Source organism: Moesziomyces antarcticus, assembly GCF_000747765.1.
Source record: "Moesziomyces antarcticus DNA, scaffold: scaffold_v10007, strain JCM 10317, whole genome shotgun sequence".
In the NCBI taxonomy this organism is placed as follows: domain Eukaryota; kingdom Fungi; phylum Basidiomycota; class Ustilaginomycetes; order Ustilaginales; family Ustilaginaceae; genus Moesziomyces; species Moesziomyces antarcticus.
In genome coordinates, this window is record NW_014639003.1 from 711,599 (window position 1) to 731,470 (window position 19,872).

At 58.2% G+C, this 19,872-nt stretch overlaps 8 protein-coding genes across 8 annotated transcripts; 5 read left to right on the forward strand and 3 right to left on the reverse strand.

Annotated features, from left to right (window-relative positions):
- Positions 1-322: 322 nt before the first annotated feature.
- On the forward strand, positions 323-3,382 carry PAN0_007c3364 (MFS general substrate transporter; the record flags this gene model as incomplete). The annotated part of the gene is made up of 5 exons (XM_014801448.1): positions 323-926; positions 1,018-1,154; positions 1,231-1,902; positions 2,358-2,558; positions 2,645-3,382. 5 exons carry the CDS (start codon positions 323-325, stop codon positions 3,380-3,382), a joined length of 2,352 nt encoding a protein of 783 aa, XP_014656934.1.
- Positions 3,383-3,650: 268 nt separating this feature from the next.
- On the forward strand, positions 3,651-4,640 carry PAN0_007c3365 (alpha/beta-hydrolase; the record flags this gene model as incomplete). Its single annotated transcript, XM_014801449.1, has 1 exon — positions 3,651-4,640. The coding sequence occupies one exon, from the start codon at positions 3,651-3,653 to the stop codon at positions 4,638-4,640; it is 990 nt and encodes a 329-aa protein (XP_014656935.1).
- A 923-nt stretch (positions 4,641-5,563) lies between these two features.
- On the forward strand, positions 5,564-7,081 carry PAN0_007c3366 (uncharacterized protein; the record flags this gene model as incomplete). Its single annotated transcript, XM_014801450.1, has 1 exon — positions 5,564-7,081. One exon carries the CDS (start codon positions 5,564-5,566, stop codon positions 7,079-7,081), a length of 1,518 nt encoding a protein of 505 aa, XP_014656936.1.
- Positions 7,082-7,664: 583 nt separating this feature from the next.
- PAN0_007c3367 (uncharacterized protein) lies at positions 7,665-8,062 on the forward strand (the record flags this gene model as incomplete). The annotated part of the gene is made up of 2 exons (XM_014801451.1): positions 7,665-7,676; positions 7,778-8,062. 2 exons carry the CDS (start codon positions 7,665-7,667, stop codon positions 8,060-8,062), a joined length of 297 nt encoding a protein of 98 aa, XP_014656937.1.
- A 547-nt stretch (positions 8,063-8,609) lies between these two features.
- PAN0_007d3368 (galactose oxidase precursor) lies at positions 8,610-11,459 on the reverse strand (the record flags this gene model as incomplete). The annotated part of the gene is made up of 1 exon (XM_014801452.1): positions 8,610-11,459. One exon carries the CDS (start codon positions 11,457-11,459, stop codon positions 8,610-8,612), a length of 2,850 nt encoding a protein of 949 aa, XP_014656938.1.
- A 1,309-nt stretch (positions 11,460-12,768) lies between these two features.
- Positions 12,769-14,457, reverse strand: PAN0_007d3369 (MFS quinate transporter QutD; the record flags this gene model as incomplete). The annotated part of the gene is made up of 1 exon (XM_014801453.1): positions 12,769-14,457. One exon carries the CDS (start codon positions 14,455-14,457, stop codon positions 12,769-12,771), a length of 1,689 nt encoding a protein of 562 aa, XP_014656939.1.
- A 772-nt stretch (positions 14,458-15,229) lies between these two features.
- On the forward strand, positions 15,230-16,479 carry PAN0_007c3370 (dihydrodipicolinate synthase; the record flags this gene model as incomplete). The annotated part of the gene is made up of 3 exons (XM_014801454.1): positions 15,230-15,246; positions 15,363-15,636; positions 15,721-16,479. The coding sequence occupies 3 exons, from the start codon at positions 15,230-15,232 to the stop codon at positions 16,477-16,479; spliced, it is 1,050 nt and encodes a 349-aa protein (XP_014656940.1).
- Positions 16,480-16,633: 154 nt separating this feature from the next.
- On the reverse strand, positions 16,634-19,111 carry PAN0_007d3371 (c6 finger domain protein; the record flags this gene model as incomplete). Its single annotated transcript, XM_014801455.1, has 1 exon — positions 16,634-19,111. The coding sequence occupies one exon, from the start codon at positions 19,109-19,111 to the stop codon at positions 16,634-16,636; it is 2,478 nt and encodes an 825-aa protein (XP_014656941.1).
- Between the last annotated feature and the right edge of the window lie 761 nt (positions 19,112-19,872).

A 19,872-nucleotide genomic window follows, 5' to 3' on the forward strand; every position in this document is an offset into this window, starting at 1 on the left:
CCCGACCACCGAGCACCCACGCTTGGCCTTCTCCCTCAATGTACTACAGTAGCTACATCTGCCCAATGACAATCAATGCCCATGCAACGCCGATGCCACGCGCCTGCGCTTAAGGCTTGTCCTCCCTCGCCAGGGTCCTCCTCATCCACCTTCTCGCCCTCGCCTCTTCGCTCGTATATCTACCCCCTGTACTTGACCCACTTCTCGATCGTCCCCCGTGCTACTCTTCTCGCCCTCCACATACCCTCTTCCCACTCGAACCGCGCCAATTCCAACCTCACAAATCCATACCGCGCTAACATCGCTTGGATAGTGGCCCACCATGAAGGTCTCCTCCTCCTGGCGATATACTTCGCCTCTCTGCCAGGTCATCCTGGTCTCTTTCGTCTGCTTTGCGACGGTAGGCATGTTCAGTGCCGTATCAAATTTGGGAGCCGGCGGTACTCAGTCCATCACTCTCTCCAACATCACCAACGCCGTTCTCTATGCCCTCTTCGCCCTGACCGGTCTGGTATCCGGTTCTTTCAACAATGTCTTTGGTCCACGCATCACCCTCTTCGTTGGCAGTCTTGGATACGCCCTCTATCTCGCCGCGCTCTGGGTCTACCAGGAGAAGGCTCAAGACTGGTTCCTGGTGCTCTCAGGTGCAGTGCTCGGAATGTGTGCCGCACTGCTCTGGACCGCCCAGGGTTGCATCATGCTCTCCTACCCCCTTGAAGCCGAGAAGGGTCGCTCCTTCAGTATCTTCTGGGCCATCTTCAACAGCGGCTCCCTCATGGGCGGCCTCATCGCTCTCGGCATCAACCTCAAGCAGGGCGGCCTCGACGCCGTCAAGACCACCACTTACATCGCCTTCTTCGCCATCATCATGGTCGGTGTCGCACTCACGTGGACTCTCCTCCCTCCCAACCGAGTCGTCCGCACTGGTAAGTCTCAAATCGACCCTCTCATCAAGCACACACTGCGACGAGACAGACTGCTGACAGCTATTCTCCCACCAACTTCACAACCCTCTAGACGGCACTCTTGTGAAGGTTGAAAAGTCCAACACTGCGCGCCAGGAAATCCGCGCCCTCTTCAGCACTCTCAAGCGCCGCGAGATTCTCCTCCTCATCCCCATGATGTTTGCGAGCAACTTCTTCTACCCTTACCAGGTGAGTACCTCCGTTGACAGCCCCACGCCCAACGCGAGCCCAGCTGACGTCGGTTGCTGTACATTGCAATCAACAGGGCTCGATCGCCTTCAAGGTGTTCGACTCGTCTGCTCGTTCGGTCAATGGTGTGGTCAAATCGGCAGGACAGATCATCGGCGCGCTTCTTCTCGGCGTGCTGCTCGACAAGCTGCCCATGTCGCGAAGGAACCGCGGCATCTTTGGCCTGTCGCTCACCGCCATCTTCACCATCATTGCCTACAGCTGGGGCATCAAGTACCAGCTTCCCATCACCCGAGCCACTCAATGGCCCAAGAAGATCAACCACCACGACTCGGACTTCTCGGAGCCCATCTCGATCTTTGTGCTCTACGACATTGGCGATGCCTTCTACCAGGGTCTCGCCTACTGGATCATGGGTGCCATCACTAACGACCCCTTCGAGCTCGCACGATACGCTGGCATGTACAAGGCGGTCCAGTCCGCCGGAGCCGCCGTCGCTTTCGCCATGGACGCTACTCTGGTGCCTTACATCAACGAGATCGGTGCCGTGTTCGGCCTCATGCTCTTCTCATTCCCCTTTGCCCTCATCGTCATCCTCGGCATCCGCGAGTCCAACTACGAGGTCGAGAAGCAGGTTTACGTCGACGAGACTGCCGCGGAAAACACCAACGCGATCCACGTCCTCGAGAACGGCGCTTCAGCTGCGCCCGCCTTCGACCGCCAGTCGTCCGGCAGCAGCGAGAAGAAGGTCTGAGGTCATGAACGGCCTTCTCACAGTTAGACCCGCACGCGCGGATTCGACCTCTGTACAGTGTATCTCTGCACGCTCTCCTGTAAAGCTCTCTCGTCATTGTCACAAGAAAGGGTTTGATTTCCACACATCTGACTGGAAAGCTTGTTCGTGCGGAGCTCGCCTCGGCTGTCAAAGAGTGGCAGGACCCAATTTGCTAGCACAACGCCGCGTGTCACGTCAGCGACCTCCTGCTCCACTTGCGATCTGCAAGCCTCGCGGCCCGCACTGCACGTCATCCAAAGTGTCTCTGAGTCAGGCTCTCTCTTGATCATCTTCTCGGCGAAGGGCTTCGCTTCGCAAAGAGCAACCATCTACCTCTGAGCGCTGTTGATCTCTATCCGCCGCTCGTCACCGGCTCAAACTTGATCTAGACTTTAGACTTCGCATTCGACATGGACCGCATTCTGCAGCGGCTAATTTCGCAACTTCAAAGTGATGGAGCTCGCTCTCGAGGTAGCGCACCGGGATGGCTGCCTCGACTCTTGAACGACATTCCTGGCCTACCTGCGGAAGCTGTTCCGCACAAACGACCCAATCACGCAGACTTACAACCTCTGATCGCGGACGCTGCCTTTCACCCTGCAATCGAAGCGTGTCTGCATCTGATCAATGTGAGCACCACCGGCTCCGCTCGGTCGCGGAAGGGGAACTTTAAGAGTGACTAAAGTGCGGATTGTCTCTTATCCGCTCTTTGCAGGGGGATCTGTATTCCGCTCACTTCCTGGTGCGCAAGGCGCAAGGAGGAAGTCGCTATCTAGACTGGCTCCACGCCATCCTGCACAAGCTCGAAGGCGACTTTCGCAACGCAAAGATGTGGTACACTGACATGGGCAACAACAATCGCGGCGCTCTGGAACCGTTGTCGTCAGCGACTGACAAGGAAAGCGCGCCTCCAAAGTTTGTCCGGTTCCATCAGTTCTGGTTCACTCCATCTGCCAACGGAGGAGCTGGCGAGAGAGCATCCGCACAGAGCGTGGCCCTGGACAGTCTAGTCGGTACACCTCGCGAGCTCAGTCTGACAGCACATCAGCACACCGATCTCGTCTTCCTTGCATCGCTGAGCGCGTCGTCCGCGACCAAGGATGAGTCTATCCAGCGCGACATCCGGAAGCACTTCAGAGCGACGACCGAGGCAGAAGACAAGATTCGAGAGTCATCCTCCGCGTTCAGCTCCGACGAGCTCGTGTACTTACGCGATCGTGTGGATGCAGAGGACCTCAAGCGGGACCTGGTCGGGTGCCTAACCAAGGTCGAGCTGGCCTGGTTGCTGACCCGCATGGTGGAGGACTTTGGGTGGCGCAGTTACACCGCAGCCGAAGCAGTCGAGGCACTCCGGCTCGAATCAACATCGGCTCAGGCAGGCTCCGATACCGAGCGCAAGGGCAAGGCGACAAACATGGTGCTAGATCCTGCCGCAGGCTCGAGACGCTTCTGAGTCGAAGAATAGTTTGCCGGGCGTGCTTGCGGGGACGCAACGCAAGGCTGCGGGGATTCATGCGGGGGAAAATCATCCGAGCCTTAGCGAGCAGTTACGGTAACGAGCACGGACCAGGCAGCCCGGCCCGACGCCGACGATGGAGTGAGCCGCTTTCGAGACGTGGAGCGACTCTTGACCTGCTCATCCTGCCTGTCCTTGCGACCCAACAATATCAGCATCCCGCATTTCGACGCACAATACCATTTTGTCTCCCTTCCGCCGCATCATGCCATCTTCGCATTCTTTTGAGCTCGACCCAGAGTTCCTGCAAGCAGCGGGACCTGTCTTGGCTGCGTTTTCACAATTGCCAAAGCCCGCCGTCCACGATGTCGAGTCCAGACGGCAAGGCTTCGATGCAGTCCTCCAGCAAGCCGGGCAAATGATGCCCAAGCATGACGTGACTGTCAAGACGCACAAGATCAAAACGAGGGACGATGCCGAGATCGATGTCATCCAGGTTTCGCCCAAGCAGAGGAAGGAGAACGGCGCCGCCGTGCTCCACATCCACGGCGGCGGCATGATCTCGGGCTCCGCGCAGATCTACGTGGATACGGGCATCATCGGCGGCCTTTCGGACGCAAGCGGAGTCGACTTTTTCTCGGTAGACTATCGACTGGCGCCCGAGCATAACCTGGACGGCATCGTAAACGATTCGTTCGACGCTCTGCAATGGCTCTCCACCAATGCCGCATCCTTGGGCATCGACAACAAGCGCATTGGTCTCTTTGGTGACTCGGCTGGAGGCGGAATCGCTGCAGGCGTGGCGCTTCAGGCTCGCGACAGGCAGTTTTCGCCGCCACTGCAGAAGCAGATCCTCATCTACCCGATGCTGGATGATCGCAACCTCGTGCCAGACGAGAGGGTCGTTCCATTCGCTTTGTGGACATACGAGTCCAATGTGACAGGATGGTCGGCTCTTCTTGGAAAAGGAGTAGCGGGAACGGATCAAGTCGCCCAACTCGTTCGATACGCTGCGCCCGCTCGAGTGGAAGATCTCTCGAATCTTCCGGATACGTACATGGATGTCGGCCAGCTAGACATTTTCCTGCTAGAGGATCTCGACTTCGCCCGACGACTGCACCAGGCGGGGGTGCAAGTGGATCTGCAAGTCTACAAGGGGCTCCCTCACGCTTGGGAACTGGTCGCACCGCTTGAGTCAACATCGACGGGCAGGAAAGTCATGGCCGAGAGGATCCGAGCTATTCAGAGCCTCTGATCGTGCGCGATCGAGCCATGCATTGGTCACGAATCGCAGCATTTCGCCACAATGCGATGCGGTGTGTTTAGCGAAATGCAGAGATTCTCAGACCCCAGAAGGAAGGCGCCGAGCAATGAAATGCGGCTCGGAGGAGGCTCGAGCCACCGTCTTCATCACACGAGCGCGAGGCAGGGGTCATTTCGGCGAGTATCGACGATCCGGCCGTCGACGGCGTTGCAGTCCAACCGCGCGGGCCGTGCTCGCAGCAAAAGCCGATCGATGGGCTCAGTCCCAGCGATCTCATCCGAGTTGGTCTCTGCCCCGCACTCGGTCCCTTGAATCTAATGACAGTCGGCTAAACTAGACCTACCGCATCAGCACCATCTCCGGCGTGCTTGGACCTCTCGCTTGAGCGTCTGCTTCCATCGGCCAAGTGATATGCACGGTTGAACCTCTACTTTTCGCACTAGCTTCGATGAGCCGGGGTTCGCTGCTGTTGCCAAGGTGTAGCGTTCGAGGGCTCTTTCGCCATCCATCGCTGCTCGCCCAAACCCCTCGATCGCGCCCGACCTTGCGCCGTGAGCTGCGGTCCGGGCGCGATGGCTGCAACCGCTTCATTCGTGCTCGGTGCTGTCCACCATACCGGCACGTCTTAGGGCATACGGTGCACACAGGGGCTAGCTGGGTAACGGAATGCACCAAGTAGCAAGAGGCAGCGTTTCGAAGCTGACACTGTACGATCCAGACAAGCCGATGTCGACGAGAAGCGATATATAGCATGGGTCCAACGAGACCAGAAAGACGGTTTGCATCCATCCAACTCTCCTCATACATCTCTCTCATACGCCTCTCTAATACATCTCAACCACTCTCTCTATATCTCTACCGATCTCTTCCCTCCCAGTCTATCTATTCTAAACTCTCTCTACTCGAGCCTCACGATGAAGTTCGCCGCCTCTACCTTTGCTGCTCTCGTGGCCTTCGCTGCGCTGGCCTCGGCCTCGACTGTTGCCGAGCTCAAGGGCGAGATCAAGGCGATGGACACTTCGGTGGACGGTCTCAACCAGCACCTGCACGTCGAGAGCCTGAGCTACTTCAGTGCGCTTGCCATCCGCGAGGCTTCGCAGGATCTCACCTCCAAGATCAAGGCTTGCAGCACGAGCGTTGGCGAGCTCAAGGAGAAGCCGACCGACGCTGATGCCAAGGAGATGTTCACCTTCCTTGCCAAGACCGAGCTCAAGGTGCGCGCCGTCACGACGCGCATGGTTGCGCTCAAGGGCGAGTTCAAGAAGCTCGGCGTTGAAGGCCGTGCTGAAGCCAGCATCAGGGAGTTCAAGACCGCGACGAACAGCCTTGGCGAGCATCTGCTGCGCATCACACCTGCGCACGAGAAGGAGGAGGCCACGCAACTTGTGGCCAAGTTCAATGCCGATCTCACTGGCTGCGCTGCGGCCTTCTCGGGCAAGACAAGCGCCCACGCTGAAGGCAAGCTCGTCCGACGCAAGGCTCCTGGCAACGTCGGCGACGATGGCTTTGGCGCAAGCGGTCACGCTGGTGGTGCTGGCGCTGCGGCTGCTGGTGCTCACTTCGGTGGCTCTGGCGCTGCAGGTGCTGAAGGTCACGCTGGCGGCTCTGGCGGCGCTGGCGGTCACGTTCGTGGCTCTGGTGCCGCTGGCGCTGGCGGATACTTCGGCGGCTCTGGCGCTGCTGGAGCTGGTGCTGGCGGTCATGTTGGTGGCTCTGGCGCTGCTGGTGCTGGCGGATACTGGGGTGCCTCTGGCTCTGGCGCTGCTGGCGCTGGCGGACACGCTGGTGGTTCTGGCCAAGCTGGTGCTGGCGGTCATGTTGGTGGTTCTGGTGCTGCTGGCGCTGGCGCTCACGCTGGTGCTGGCGCTCATGCTGGTGCTGGCGCTCACGCTGGTGCTGGTGGCTCTGGCCACGCTGGTGCTGGCGGTCACGCTGGCGGATCTGGCTCCGCCGGTGGCTCTGGCCACGCTGGCGCTAGTGGTCACGCTGGTGGCTCTGGCTCCGCTGGTGCTGGCGGATACTACGGTGCCTCTGGCGCTGCAGATGCCGGCGGACACTTTGGCGGTGGTGCAGCTGGCGGTGCTGGCGGTAAGACCGGAGGTCGCGGCTCTGCAGACGCCGGCGGCAAGGTCGGTGGTGGCGCCGCGGGTGGTGCTACCGGCAAGTTCGGTGGAGGTGCAGCCGGCGGCGCTGGCGGCAAGATCGGTGGAGGAGTGGTGGGTGATGCTGTCGGCAAGATCGGCGGAGGAGTCTTGGGTGGTGCTGGTGGCAAGTTCGGTGGAGGTGCAGCGGGCGGCGCTGGTGGCAAGTTCGGCGGAGGCGCAGCTGGCGGTGCTGGCGGCAAGTTTGGTGGCGGTGGCGAGTTCGGTGGTGCTGCTGCGGGTGGCGCGGGTGGCAAGCTTGGCTTCAAGAAGCTTCGTGTTGCCGCTTAAGGCCATCATCAGCTGTACGCCTACCTGGCTCAACCAACTCCGGCTATGAAAGCCAGCATCCGCCTCGACGTCGTCGACGCCCATCGTTCCTTTTTATCGCAATGGCTTTGTTTGTTCCCTCGTTCCCTCACGGTCTAATCTGCATCTATCTCTTTCCTTCTCTATCCGCATTGTGTGACGGCCCAGATGGTCCGAGTTTGGCTGCTAAAATCTGAATCTGTCATGACCCACACTCGCTCGCCCGTGATGGTGACCATTCATGCCCAACGCGTGTCGATCAATTGTGTCATGCAGGGTCCCCGCCAAAGTCAGAAATCTGTCAACCCTGCGGAGTGTGCTTTTGGACGCGATTCTGGGTGGTAACCGTGCTTCCGGATGTGGAGGCTCCGCGATGACGTGCACTCAAAGCGATTCAGCACTTCGGGCAGATGATGTGACCGGGGTAGCCGGGGTGGCACCCGCTCGAGCCTGGAGCCTGTGCGGATCACGAGACCCCCGCCTTCGATGCTCTGTCACAGCCATCCATTCCAGCAACTACCATCATCTCTCTCACCCTCGTCGTCCTATCACGATCTCAACCACGATGTCTCTTCCTGTAAGTGCCGAGCTGCCGCAGCTATGAAAGCTGAGTTGACATATGAGGTTGGTCAAGATCCTGATACCATTCGCTGTCTCCTTGCGAACTCCGTCCACCAGGTTCGATACTCTCTTCCTCAGCGACCTGCCGTCGTGAGCGCGGTGGCCATCGCTGCCTGGTACTTTGGGCGCGAGAACCCCAACTTTGCCAACATCTTTGGCGGCACGGCCAACCTGGACAAGTGGGCGCACCTCATCGCTCGCATCCACGTCGCCGAAGCCGGTGCCATGCTCCTCTACACGCTCTACCGCGGCGCCGACCTGGTGACCTCGGTCAAGTGGACGCTCACCCAGCTCGTCATCGGCTTCCCTGCCTATTTCCACTTCAAGAAGATCAACAACTAGTCGCCAGTGGCCTTCTTTGTCATTCAGCTGTCGGTGATTTGCCGCATATTGCGGGCATACATCAGTGACTTTGGGGAGGGGAGGCTGTCACTCGGCATCCATCCACTCTCCGCCTGCGTCATGCAATGTTGATCACATGCCATTGATTTCCATGCCAGATTTTGCCGTTGCCAATTTATTATAGGAATCTCTGTTTCCAATTTTTTGTGAATCCACGCCCTCTACGATTCCTCCCGCACTGTGAGTGCGGGGTTAACCTTGGCGCGGAAGGTTGAGCGGCCCAGTGCGAAACGCGAGTCTGTCCAGTTCGCATCATCGCCCTTGCGCCGCCGGCTTTAAGCGCCAGCTCGTATTGAGCTGGAGACCGCCATATTTCACAGGCCTGAAGCGTGGAGACAAGAAGAAAGATTGGCATTTGTCGAGGAGTTTGGAGCGTCCTTCAGAAAGGACCAACGTCAAACATCTACAAAAGATCCAACAATCTGATAGAAGCAGAAGCAAATTAGAGGAAGGCAGGCGAGGATCGCGATGCCAGAGTCCAAAGAAGCTAGACCTTGAGGACATTGACCGTTTGGCCAATGCTGTGGGCACCGCTCGAAGCAACGGCAAAGTAGTACCAGAATCCAGGTGTGACAACGCCATTGTCGTTGGGTAGGCGGAGCGTGACAGTGTTGCCCGAAGTCGATTTCACGGTCAGAGGGATGCGGCGTTGATCAGTGTTGACCGAGTGCGTGGACGATCCCATTCGAATCAGCACGTGGCTGAGACCGGAAGCGCTGTTGAGCGTCACGGTGAGCGTGCCGCCCGGGTTGACACGGATCTGGTTACCGTTCTGCTGGCTCGACGCGAGCTTGGTGATCTGAGGGCGAGCAGCAGCATTGCCGCTGGCGTCAAACAGGTACGAAGGACTGTAGAACTGCATGTCGGGATGATTGCCGCCTTGGCAGTTGCCACCCACGTAGCACAGGCCACCGCCGCCGCTCATCACGCGTCCGTCGGGCATTAGCAGCAACGTCGAGTGATAGTTGCGCGGCACCGCAATCGGCGCAACCAGAGTGTAGGCGTTGGTGGCAGGATCCCAGATTTCTGCCTGCATGACGCTGTCCGTGTCTTGGAAGCCCTTACCATACGTCTGACCGCCAACGATGAACACCTTGCCGTTCGGAAGAACCACCGCATTGGCGTACATCCTTCCGTAGTTCATGTTGGGCAGCGTCTGGACGGCAGGCGCGGTGTTGACGCCCTTGATCGTGATCTTGTGCGTAGCTGTGAGCCCATCGCTGTCACTGTAGCTCTGCGAGCCACCGGCGGAGAAGATGACACCGTTGTCATACATGACAGTCACACCGCACATCTGGTCATTGTTAGCGTTGCGCGTACCGGCGCCTCGCACGCCGCCTTGCCCCGAGGTGCTGTACCAGTTCATCTGCTTGCTCGGTCCGGCTTGCAGCACAGAGCCGCCCGTCCAGGAATACAGCCAAGCGTGATTATCGGTACGCCAGGGACCTCCATTGTCGTAGGTTGTGAGCATGTTGCTGACTTTGGCACCGGTAAGCGCAGACCAGGTGTTGGAAGCAGGATCGTAGACCTCGCCATCTTTGAGGGGGACTTCCGTGCCTCCGATACCTCCAGTGAACGAGCCACCGATCGTGAAACCCCTTCCATCGGAGAGCGTGACCGAGCTCTGGTAGCCACGTCCCCTGGTCATGTTACCAGAACGGGTGAAGGTGTTGGCAAAAGGATCGTACATGGTGGTAGCCTGGTCGGTGTTTCCTCCATTGATGTTCAGGCGACCGTCAGCCAGGGCGTTGAGACCTGGGCAGAATTGGTCGTGCTGGGTGTTGGCAACGACGAACTCGGTCTGCGTGTTGGCATTGAGGTCCCAGCTCATGTACGCGGTCTGGTGCTGTGCGGCACCGCCAAAGGTGTATCCGCTCCAGGAGGCGAAAGCGAAGAACTTGCTGACCACGGGGTAAGCTGGGATCATGTACGCCGCTACAGGGATGAGGTCGAGCGAGATGACCTTGCTCCACAGGCCATTCTTGGCTACAGTGTTCGGAGCAGAGTAGGAAGCATCGGTCATGACGAAAGAGTCGTATGCGCCATTCTGCTGCCAGGTAGGCTGGTAAGGAGCGCCTTTCGAGTTGCACATCTTGGCAGCAGGGTCCCATACACCGTAAAAGCAGCCAGCGGTCTGACTACACCACTCGATGCACGAGTTCCTGTCTGGCTGAGCCACCCACTGCAAATTGTTGACGTGGTAGTCAGACTGCGGGCATACGTTGAACGCCACGTTGTTCTTCGAAGTGTAGGTGGAGCCAGCGTTAGGGCAGTTGCCAGTAATCGCAGCGCCGTTGGTTGGCTGGTAGTTGGGATTGCCTCCCGAGCCACCGGATCCAGAGGAGCCCCCGGTGGAAGCGCTGCTGGCGTAGACAGCAGTGTAGTAGTTGCTCTGTTTCATGTTCGGAGAGGCCGGGGAGCCTTTGAGGAAGCACGCGCCGGTAGGCGGTTCGTACACAGCGTACTTGCATCCTTGCGTCTGAGAGCAGTATTCGGCGCAGCTCTTGTCATCGTAGACTTGCTTGTTGGCTACATTGTCCACATTGAAGTCGGCCCAGGGGCACACGGTGAAGGTGGCGCCATTCGACGTTGTCACCTGCTTCTGACCACCCAAACAGCCGTTGGTAAGCTGCTGGCCGTTGTTCAGGGTGTAGAGCGAGGCCATGGTTGTGTAGTAGTTGTCGGCCTTCCAGTTCGGGTTGTTGGTCTGAACCTTGAGATGACAATATCCAGTGGGCTCCCAAACGGTGTACTTGCAACCCTGCGTACTTGTGCATGCATCGGCACAGGCGGCTTGGCTTGCGGCCTTGATGGTGTTGGCATTGTCAACGTTATAGTCGGACTGAGGGCAGATGCCCCAAACGGCATTGTTCTTGCCGAGAAGGGTGGTCTGGTTGAAGGGGCAGCTTCCGGTGATCTGCTGACCTTGCTGCACCTGATATACGGCCGTGATGGTCGAGTAATAGTTGCTGACCTTCCAGTTGGGATTCGCCGACGAAGCTTTCACGTGGCAGCCGCCGTTGGGCTCGTACACGACGTACTTGCAGTTCGGGGTCTTGTTGCAAGTTTCGGCGCATGCCTGAGGAGAGGCAGCCTTGGTGTCGAGGATGTTGTCGACGTTGAAGTCGGTGTTCGGGCAGATGCTGTAGACGACGTTGTTGAAGACGTACGACTGCTCGCCGCTGGGGCAGCCGCCTGTGACAGGCTGGCCATTTGCGGGCGCAACTCCGACTGCAGGTGCAGGTACTGCGACGACCTTACTGGCAAACGTAGCGATCAGCGCACACGCGCCAAGGTACGCACTCATAGCGCGAGATGTGGCTGAAAACGGCCGCATTGGACGTGCGGCTGTCGATTTGCAAGGTAGTGTGGAGGGACGAGGCTGGTGGAGAACGAACCAATCGATGGGAAGGGATTGCGACCTCGAAATCAAGTCTGCTCATACTTATGTGGTCTTTGGCGACCGGATGTCGAGAGGGACGATTGCTGCCCGCCAGTGCGCACCGGTCCTGTCAAGGAGCATCGCTAGAGCCCAGAACCAGGCGGAAGAGCATGAATGTGCCTTAGAGCATAAACGCAGAGGGACAATTTCAGCCAGCGTGGGGAGAGGGCTGTTCCGCCATTCCGTCGGCGCTCGCATGATAGCCTTGCCCTACGAGTCCAGTCCGTGAGTGCTTCGTTCATCCGATAGGGCGGCCGTACGCAGATCCAGAGATTGCATGCAGGCCCGGAAATTCGGATCGAGGATGGTGGTATCACGCGGTGTTCCGATGAGCAGCCGAGTGCCTCGCCGCGGACAGAACAAAAGCGAACGGGCTTCATAGATTCAAGGTACTGGGGGTGTCAGAGCCTTGTGAGCGGCAGGCAGAGCTCTATACGAGATGAGTGTCCAGAACATGGGCTGGACGGGTGCGCAGCGATTTGCATCTGAGACATGCATGCAGTTGGGAAGAAAACTCAGGAGCAAGGCTTCGCTTGGGCTAACCGACCGGGAGAGCATCATGCTACTGTAGCCGACAGACCCTGAGACCGGATACTGAAGCTTGCAGTACTCGACTTACTGTAGAGGGCTTGACGGGGAGCCGAGAGAATGTACTTGTGGAACAAATTGGTTAGGCGGGGCGTTTGTTTGCGAAGCTGCGTGGCAGCATTACAGACAGATCTAATCTGTTGTTGTATTGCATGCGTGCAAGACTTTACGACGGGATTCCGGTCGGGAAAGCGAATTGCCGAGCCTTACGTGCAGTGAGACACAATGATTTTAGCGTTCCTAGAACCCCCTCCCGCCTGCGATGCTCTCGGCGCGATGACCCTCTGCTCGAGATGAAACCTCTGCACCAGCCGGACAGGCATACAAACAAACAATGGGCAAGATGCGAGACAGCATGGAACCTCCGCAGCGGTCGCCCTACCTCGATGGCTCGCATCACTTTGCCCACGGCTGAAGGAGCGGTGCAAGGAAGCGCAGTGCAGAATCGCCCTTGTGGCAGATCGCTTTCAGCTCGGTAAGCTCATATGAGAATTCGCATCTTCGCTTCCACGCAGGTCGAAACAATGAAAGCAGACGAACGTTCCCATGACTAGCGGCAGAATGGATATCAGTTCTACATCTGGAGTCGTTGACGAACACTCGACTCGACGGTAACCTAGGCATCGCGTGTAGAGAGCGAAGCACCAAAATGCCCGGCATCGTGCTTGTCCTGCAGGGAAGCGTTGGACTCTACGTCTTGGTCCTTAGTCGCGACGTGAAACGCCTGCACGTCCGCCGTTTGGCCGTTGAGCGTATCTTGGGCCCTCTCGGCTACGACGCGTTTGAATTCGCGGTCCTTGCGGAAGGCGGTACCCTTGATGTTGAAGAGGATGTCCATGTCTTCGAGTTGCACACCCTTGGTCTCTGGCATGAGGAAGAGTGTAAAGAAGAAGGAGAAGGTGGTCCAGGCCGCAAAGAAGATGAAGACGTAGCCTTTGATGCTGACGACCATGTAGGGGAGCGAGTAGACAATGATGAACTGCGCCAACCACTGCATGCAGGTGGTCATCGTCATGCAGAGCATGCGGATCCTTGCGGGGAAGACTTCTGCGCAGAACATGAATGGGATTCCGTTCCACGACATGGCGTACCAGAACGTGTACCAGTAGATGGCGGCAAGGGCCATGGAGGAGCCTGCATCGCGCGGAGGCGTCTTGGTGAAGCTGTGGGAGACGTTTGTGTAGATGCCGAGATAGAGCATGCCCGATGCGGCGCCGAGAGATCCGATGAGCAGCGCCTTTCTCCTGCCAAGCGTATCTACGAAGAAGGACATGAAGATGAGCGTGACAAAGGCCTTTTCCAATCCATACACGCCTGTGGCTAGGAGCGAGACCGAGGTTCCCTTGAAGCCGACGTTGCGGATGAGCGTGGCGCTGTAGTAGTTCAAAGCGTTGATGCCCGAAAAGTTCTGAAGGAGCATGACGGCGAAGCCGAGCAAGAGTCTCGAGCGGTTGTTGGCGCCGAACGCCTCGCCGAGCTTGCTGGCGAACGAGTCCTTGTGACCTGTGGCATGCTCGGATTGGATCTGGTCCTTGATCTGCTGAATCTCAAATTGGATGTAGGGATGATCTTGGGGCAGATTGCGAAGGTAGCAGAGGTTGCGGATGCCCTCCTCTTCTCGACCCTTGTTGATGAGCCAGCGTGGAGCTTCGGGCTGGAAGAACATGAGTACGGCGAGCAGGGTGCCTGGCAGGATTTGGAATGCGACGGGGATCCTCCACTGGGTGTTGGAGTGGGGGCTGACGTGCTTGTTGACGCCATAGTTGATCCAGAAGCCAGTGACTTGGAAGGCCTGGTAGACGCACTCGAGGAGGCCAACCATCTTTCCGCGGATCGCGGGAGGCGAGTTGAGCGACACGTATGCCGGGCCGAGCAGGTAGGCGTTGCCGATGGCGAGGCCGGTGAGCGCCCTGCCGGCGTAGATCATGGCGAGCTGACCGGTGCTGACGGTCTGGAGGATGGAACCGAGGACAAAGAGGAAGGATGCGAGGAAGAAGCAGTAGCGCATGCCGAAGCGCTCCACGAGGGGATAAGTGGAAAGGGACCCGAAGAAGCAGCCAGCCTGGAAGGTGGAAACGATGTGGCTCGAGAGGGCTGCGAGCTTCAAGGCACCGAGCGAGTCGGAGAGGCCAAAGGTATGCTTAAAAGATGGCAAAGAGAGGGTGCCGCCCAAGAAGCTCGAGTCGTACCCGAACATGCCCGCGCTCATGGACGCCGAGAGCATCATGATCCAGATCCTCTTGTTGTAGACCTCGGGAGGAGCCGGGTAGGGCGAGGTGTCGTGTTGTCTGAAAAAGTTCCGCATGGTGACCGAGGTAGTAACTTTTGTCACGATGCAAGTGGCCTTGGGGAGAGACAGGGGAGCGACGCACACAGTGAGGTGATCCCGTGCTGCCAAATGGTCCAGTGAGCTTTCTTTTGGGGAAGAAGGGCAGGGATGCAAGACAGCGTCTGGGACCAGCTGGATTTATACAGCGAGAGGGGGCGACACGGCGAGCGTTCTCGTGGCAAAGGAGGTTGGCAGCTCAGGTGCCCGAAATGGTCTGCATGTGCTTCAAAGGATGGGTGTGTCCTGTAAGGTACCGTCAGACATCATGTGAGCACAGTTGGCTAGATGGAGTTATGTCGATGAGCGACGCTTCCGAGCATTGCGGGGTATTGACATGCACGAGCAACGCGGGGTCCGTCGTGGGGTCCGACGGGCCTCCAAACGTGGGGTTTCGGCGTGGGGTTTGGCGTGGGTGTCGCTGCGTAGCCGCTCGCCGCGCCGCTTTCCCGCTCCGTCGGCCAACTGGGATGGCTTCGGAAGGAACCGAATTCGCCACGCCACAGAGCATCGGGAGGGGCCGAACGCAAGGCCGAAAATCGGTTCGAACCGATGGCAGTCGTTCGGTCTGTTCCGATTCTACCGACACTCGACCGGGCCGAGCAATTCGCCGTTGACGCCCCACTTGCCACTCCCTCGCTGAGTCGACGCTCTCTCCCACATTTCCAGGGTCCACAGACCGTGCTCTGCCATCATGGCCACTGTGCCACATGACATCCTGTGCCGGCGCGCGCCTTGTCGGCTCGGACCGATGCTCACCAAGCCACGGTCCTTCTATCCGACTCGTTCCATGCGACCGTCACACACGATCGCACCCTTTATAATCACTCCAGACGTCTGCGGATCTCGTCCGCTGTCCAACTTTCAATCATTACCATTGACAGGATCATCAAAGGCAACTCGGCTCGCCGCACTCCCTCAACCATGGTCGCTTTGGAAGTTGTTTCTAGCGTCGAGGCGCTGCCCGAAACCAAGACGCTCAAGAGGGGAATCTACGTTCCCGTCCTCACCTTTTTCACGGGCGAGCATGGAGCCGTCCTCGACCTCGAGGCTTTCGAAAAGCACATCGCCTACGTCGCCACCAGCGGCGTTGCAGGCATCGTAGCTCTCGGATCCACCGGCGAGGCGGTCTCGCTCACCGACGACGAGAAGGTCACCGTGAGTCTATTCGTCGCAAGCTGCACACAGACGTGATCTGCATACTGAGTCTGTTCAGTTCCTCGCTGTGCCGTCCCCCAACAGCTCGTTCGCTCGACACGGAAAGCCATGAATGCTTGCGGATGCTCTGACATGCCCCTCATCGCCGGAGCAGGTGGCCACTCGGTCGTCACTGCCCGCGCAAGCCTCGCGGCAATGGCAAGTGCTGGTGCCTCCCACGCTTTGGTCCTTCCCTCTTCGTACTACCCCAACCAGCTTGGCGCTCCTGCAGCGCTCGACTTCTACACGGCCATCGCCGATTCCTCGCCCATCCCCATCCTCATCTACTCCTATCCCGGCGTCTGCTCCGGCATCAACCTGAGCTCCGATGTCACCCGCAAGCTCTCGCACCATCCCCGTATCCGCGGCGTTAAGCACACCGATCACGACATCGGCAAGATGGCCAGGAACTGCGCCTTGCCTGCAGCCGCCGGCGATGGCGTCCACTTTTTTGTCCTCGGCGGCGCAAGCGACTACTTGATCGGCGCCTTGGCGGTAGGCGCACACGGCACCATTACCGGCATGGGAAACATTGCACCTAGAGCCGTCGTTCAGCTCCAACGCCTCTTCGATCAAGGTCGTCATCCAGAAGCTACCGAGCTTCAGCACATCGTCTCGCTCGCAGAGTGGGAGCTCGGTAAAGGTGGCGTACCCATGCACAAGGCACTCGTAGACTCTTTCCACGGGTATGGCGGCCTTCCGCGCGCACCCCTGCAGCCATCGCCCAAGGAAACCGTGCAGCAAGCAGTCACCGCCTTCCATCGTCTCATGCAAGTCGAGCAAGAGCTTGCCAAATCAACATAGCTCTCTCCGTCACTGCACTCTCGCGCGTCGTCATCATCACAGTTACTCGCCTCGATGCCTCTTAAGATGGACCAGTACTTGCAATCGAGAGCCTCTCTTCTGACACAGTCCCGACTAGCAGACATGCGTGATGCAATGTGTTTTGTGCTGCATTTCATGAATCGGATGCAACCAGATCCATGTTGAGATCAAACGCTCCCGGAGCAAGCAGGTCGGCGTTTTCGCCAAACAAAAGTCGCAGAGGATCGTCAGCGTCGAACCAGAGGTCCAAGTCGTCCGCCTCGGGCCACCGGACCTCCAAAAGGTCCTGCAGACTGCTCGCCGCCGGACTGATGTACGGGTCCATGTGTTGACCCGATGTCTCGCCTGCCGCTGCCCAGCTGGGCCCGTCGTTGATGATCGCATTGTTGACCGATCCCGAATCGGCACCTCGCTCCCCCGCGCAAGGTCGCGCATTCCTTCTCGGCCGCTTCGCAGGCTTTGTCGCTTCGACTTCAGTGGCAGCGGCCTTCCGATGCCGGAAGTCGCTCCGTTGAGGGATGGCCAATCGAGCCTTCTTGGCTGCGTCAACCACCTTGGCCGACAGATACCGAGCCAACGACACACCTTGCGTTGCCAGTCTATCCAAGGAGGCCAGGGCAGAAGCAACAAGCTCCGTTTCCCGCTTCTCTCCTCCTGTTTGCCTTCCTGTGCCGCGCTCACCGCCAGCGGCTCTCCGCCTTTGCGATTTGTCGGGACCGAGTCCGCTCTCAAGAAGTCCGATTCGAGCCGAACATGCTTGCGCCAACGCCATCACCAGATAGTCGGGCACGTAGGTCAGCATTCCCTCTTCATCTTGCGCGTGCAGCCGGACAATGGCTTCCGAAGATCGCAAAATGGCTTGATGGTAGATGGAGCGGAATCGCGAAGCTTTCGAGCCTGTCTCCCGCCCGCTGACGAGGTCTTGAGCCCGTGATCTTGCGATAGAGGTGCGATCCGCTATGTCGTTGAGGCGTAAGGCGAAACTTGGCAGGCACAGGCGTACATGCCATCGGTACAGAGCAGCACTGGCGTTAGCGACGGGCGATTGCAGGCCCTCGTCCCACTGTGCTTCGCACATCTGAAGGCTTTGGCTGAGTTCCTGGTACCGCGTCCATATCGAGTCTACATCGATCCATGAACTATCGTCCGCCTCATGCGTCTTGTTGCTGCGGAAATTGAGCTGAGACGAGGCATCCGCAACCCAATCCAGCAACCTCCGCGAGATCTGGGCAAGCTCGCCCTGCGCAGCCACGAAAGCGTCGGGTCCAATGTCGATGCCTTTGAAAAGGTGGTCCTGTTTCAGACTCGCAATGATGTGGGCGCAAAGATCCAAGTTCTCCTTGGGCGAGAACGGGCGGCCGAATCCAAGCGAGGGGAAGCAATCCGAGGCGCACAACAGCAGCCAGGTCCGCCGCGAGGAAAGGAAGTCCCTTCCGAAACTGTGCGAAGAAGTGACCGTCTTCTCGACGCCAAGGCGCTTGGCCAGTCGAAAGGCATGGCCGGACAGAATCCACGGGTCCGAGCCTTGACCGATGGGACGTAAGCCCCAGGCATGGAGAAACAGAACTGCCTGAACATCGCTTAGACGGAAGCGGGATCGCAGCAGCGTCTGTCCCAGCAGAACTTCCGTCATCTGGGTGAGACTGTCCGATAATCCGGTCGTGCCGCCTGCTTCGGCGAGGCGGCAGGTGCGCAGAGCGTCGAATCGCAGACCGATCGCAAGGATCACCGTGAGCAAAAAGGGAGATTCTTCTCGCATCCGAGCAATCTTGTTGCTGGCCCCGGCGTCCAGGACGGGGAGGAAAGGATGACAGTGCTCCAGAAACCAATCGAGAAGCCATGCTGCAAGGTCGTTGCTGATCAAGCCTCTCGATATCGGGTCCGCTGCCCGTAGATCCGCTGCCAGATACGCTGATGCGGGTGCCTTCTCCGAGGCGCGCTGAACACGAGCAAGCTCGATTCGCACGGTGTCGAGTTCCGAACGATCTTCAATGCCCGAGTCGGCGGGCTGTCGTGGATCATTGCCATTCACCGTTGCGCTTTGGTATGGCTGTACAAGTTCAGGACTCGAGCCGCGCGACGGCAGGTTGGACTCGTCGGCGCCCTTCTCCATCATGTCGGTAAACGGCGCTCTGACGCTCTCGTGCATGGCTGCGGACCGCAAAGGTGGCTGATCATGATCCCCACCAGCTGAGAGCGGATCTGCATTGAACGCAATGCCCACTCTCGCTTCGACCGCTTCCAAGCGACTGACGACACCCTTTAGATCTGCTTGCAGCCGCCGCACAAAGCGTGGATCGATGGGCACTTCCCGGCCGTTCGACTCTGGAACCGGTGAGATCTGTCCATGGGCAGGCTTGGTCTGAGCTGTTGCCGAGCTTAGTCGAAGGAGGGTATGTGCATGCTCATCGCGTGAAGAGAGACGCCGCCGCGTGCGTTCGAGAGGATCGGCGCATGGCACGTTGGCACGGATGCAGCGAGAGCATGGGATGAGGCCATCACACCGCAGCTTTTGCGATCTACACCGTGTGCATGCCACTCGCGCACGGTGCGGCTTCTTGCGACTGCCGTCTTCTTGGACCAACGAGGCACTGCCACCGGGACTGTCCATCGTAGCGCACGCTACTGCTCATTGCAGAGGCGTTTGCTGTCGCGTTGGCTACGCGAGTCGTGGTGGAATGATGGGGTTGCTTCGTGCGTTTGATGCGCAGTCTGATGAGCTTGCTTGTTGCGGACCTCGTCTCAGGGTCCGCGCGGCTTTCCCCGCACTTTCATCCGCTGTCATGTGCAGCCTCGAAAGAAAATCGACGTGAAATTCGACTCGAAATTCGACACCAAAATCGAATGGAGGGGTTTATATGACTATCTGCCGGCCGGTCGAAAATCATACCCCCTTTTTGTGTGCTGGGAACCTCAAGCAGTAGCCAAAGATGTATATTAGTTACAAAGATTGGTAGATTCTACCACTTATTGCAATTTTCCGAGCCATCAAAGTTTGACCTTGTTGAGTGCAACATGAGGTTGGAGAGGAGGCTGTGTATGCCCACTAGGAGCATCAAGGGTTAGGGTTAGGGTTACAAGGCAAACCCCGGGTAGGGGCAACTGTCAAACATGCCACTTTCTATGCATAATATGATAGTACAAGATGCGTATAGCAATAGTCATTAAGTGACCCTACGCTTGTTCATTAAGAAAATGGGGCGTTTTTTTTTGGCCAAAGTAGGGTCGGAGGGTAGGGTCAGGGTAGGGTCGGAGAACTTTTTTTGAATTCTGGGGCATCCAATGGTGCACAGATGTGTGAAATCACAAGGAATGCGTGCATGCAAAGTTGCAGGGAGTGCAGAACAGATATGGCAGAGTAGGGTCAGAAGA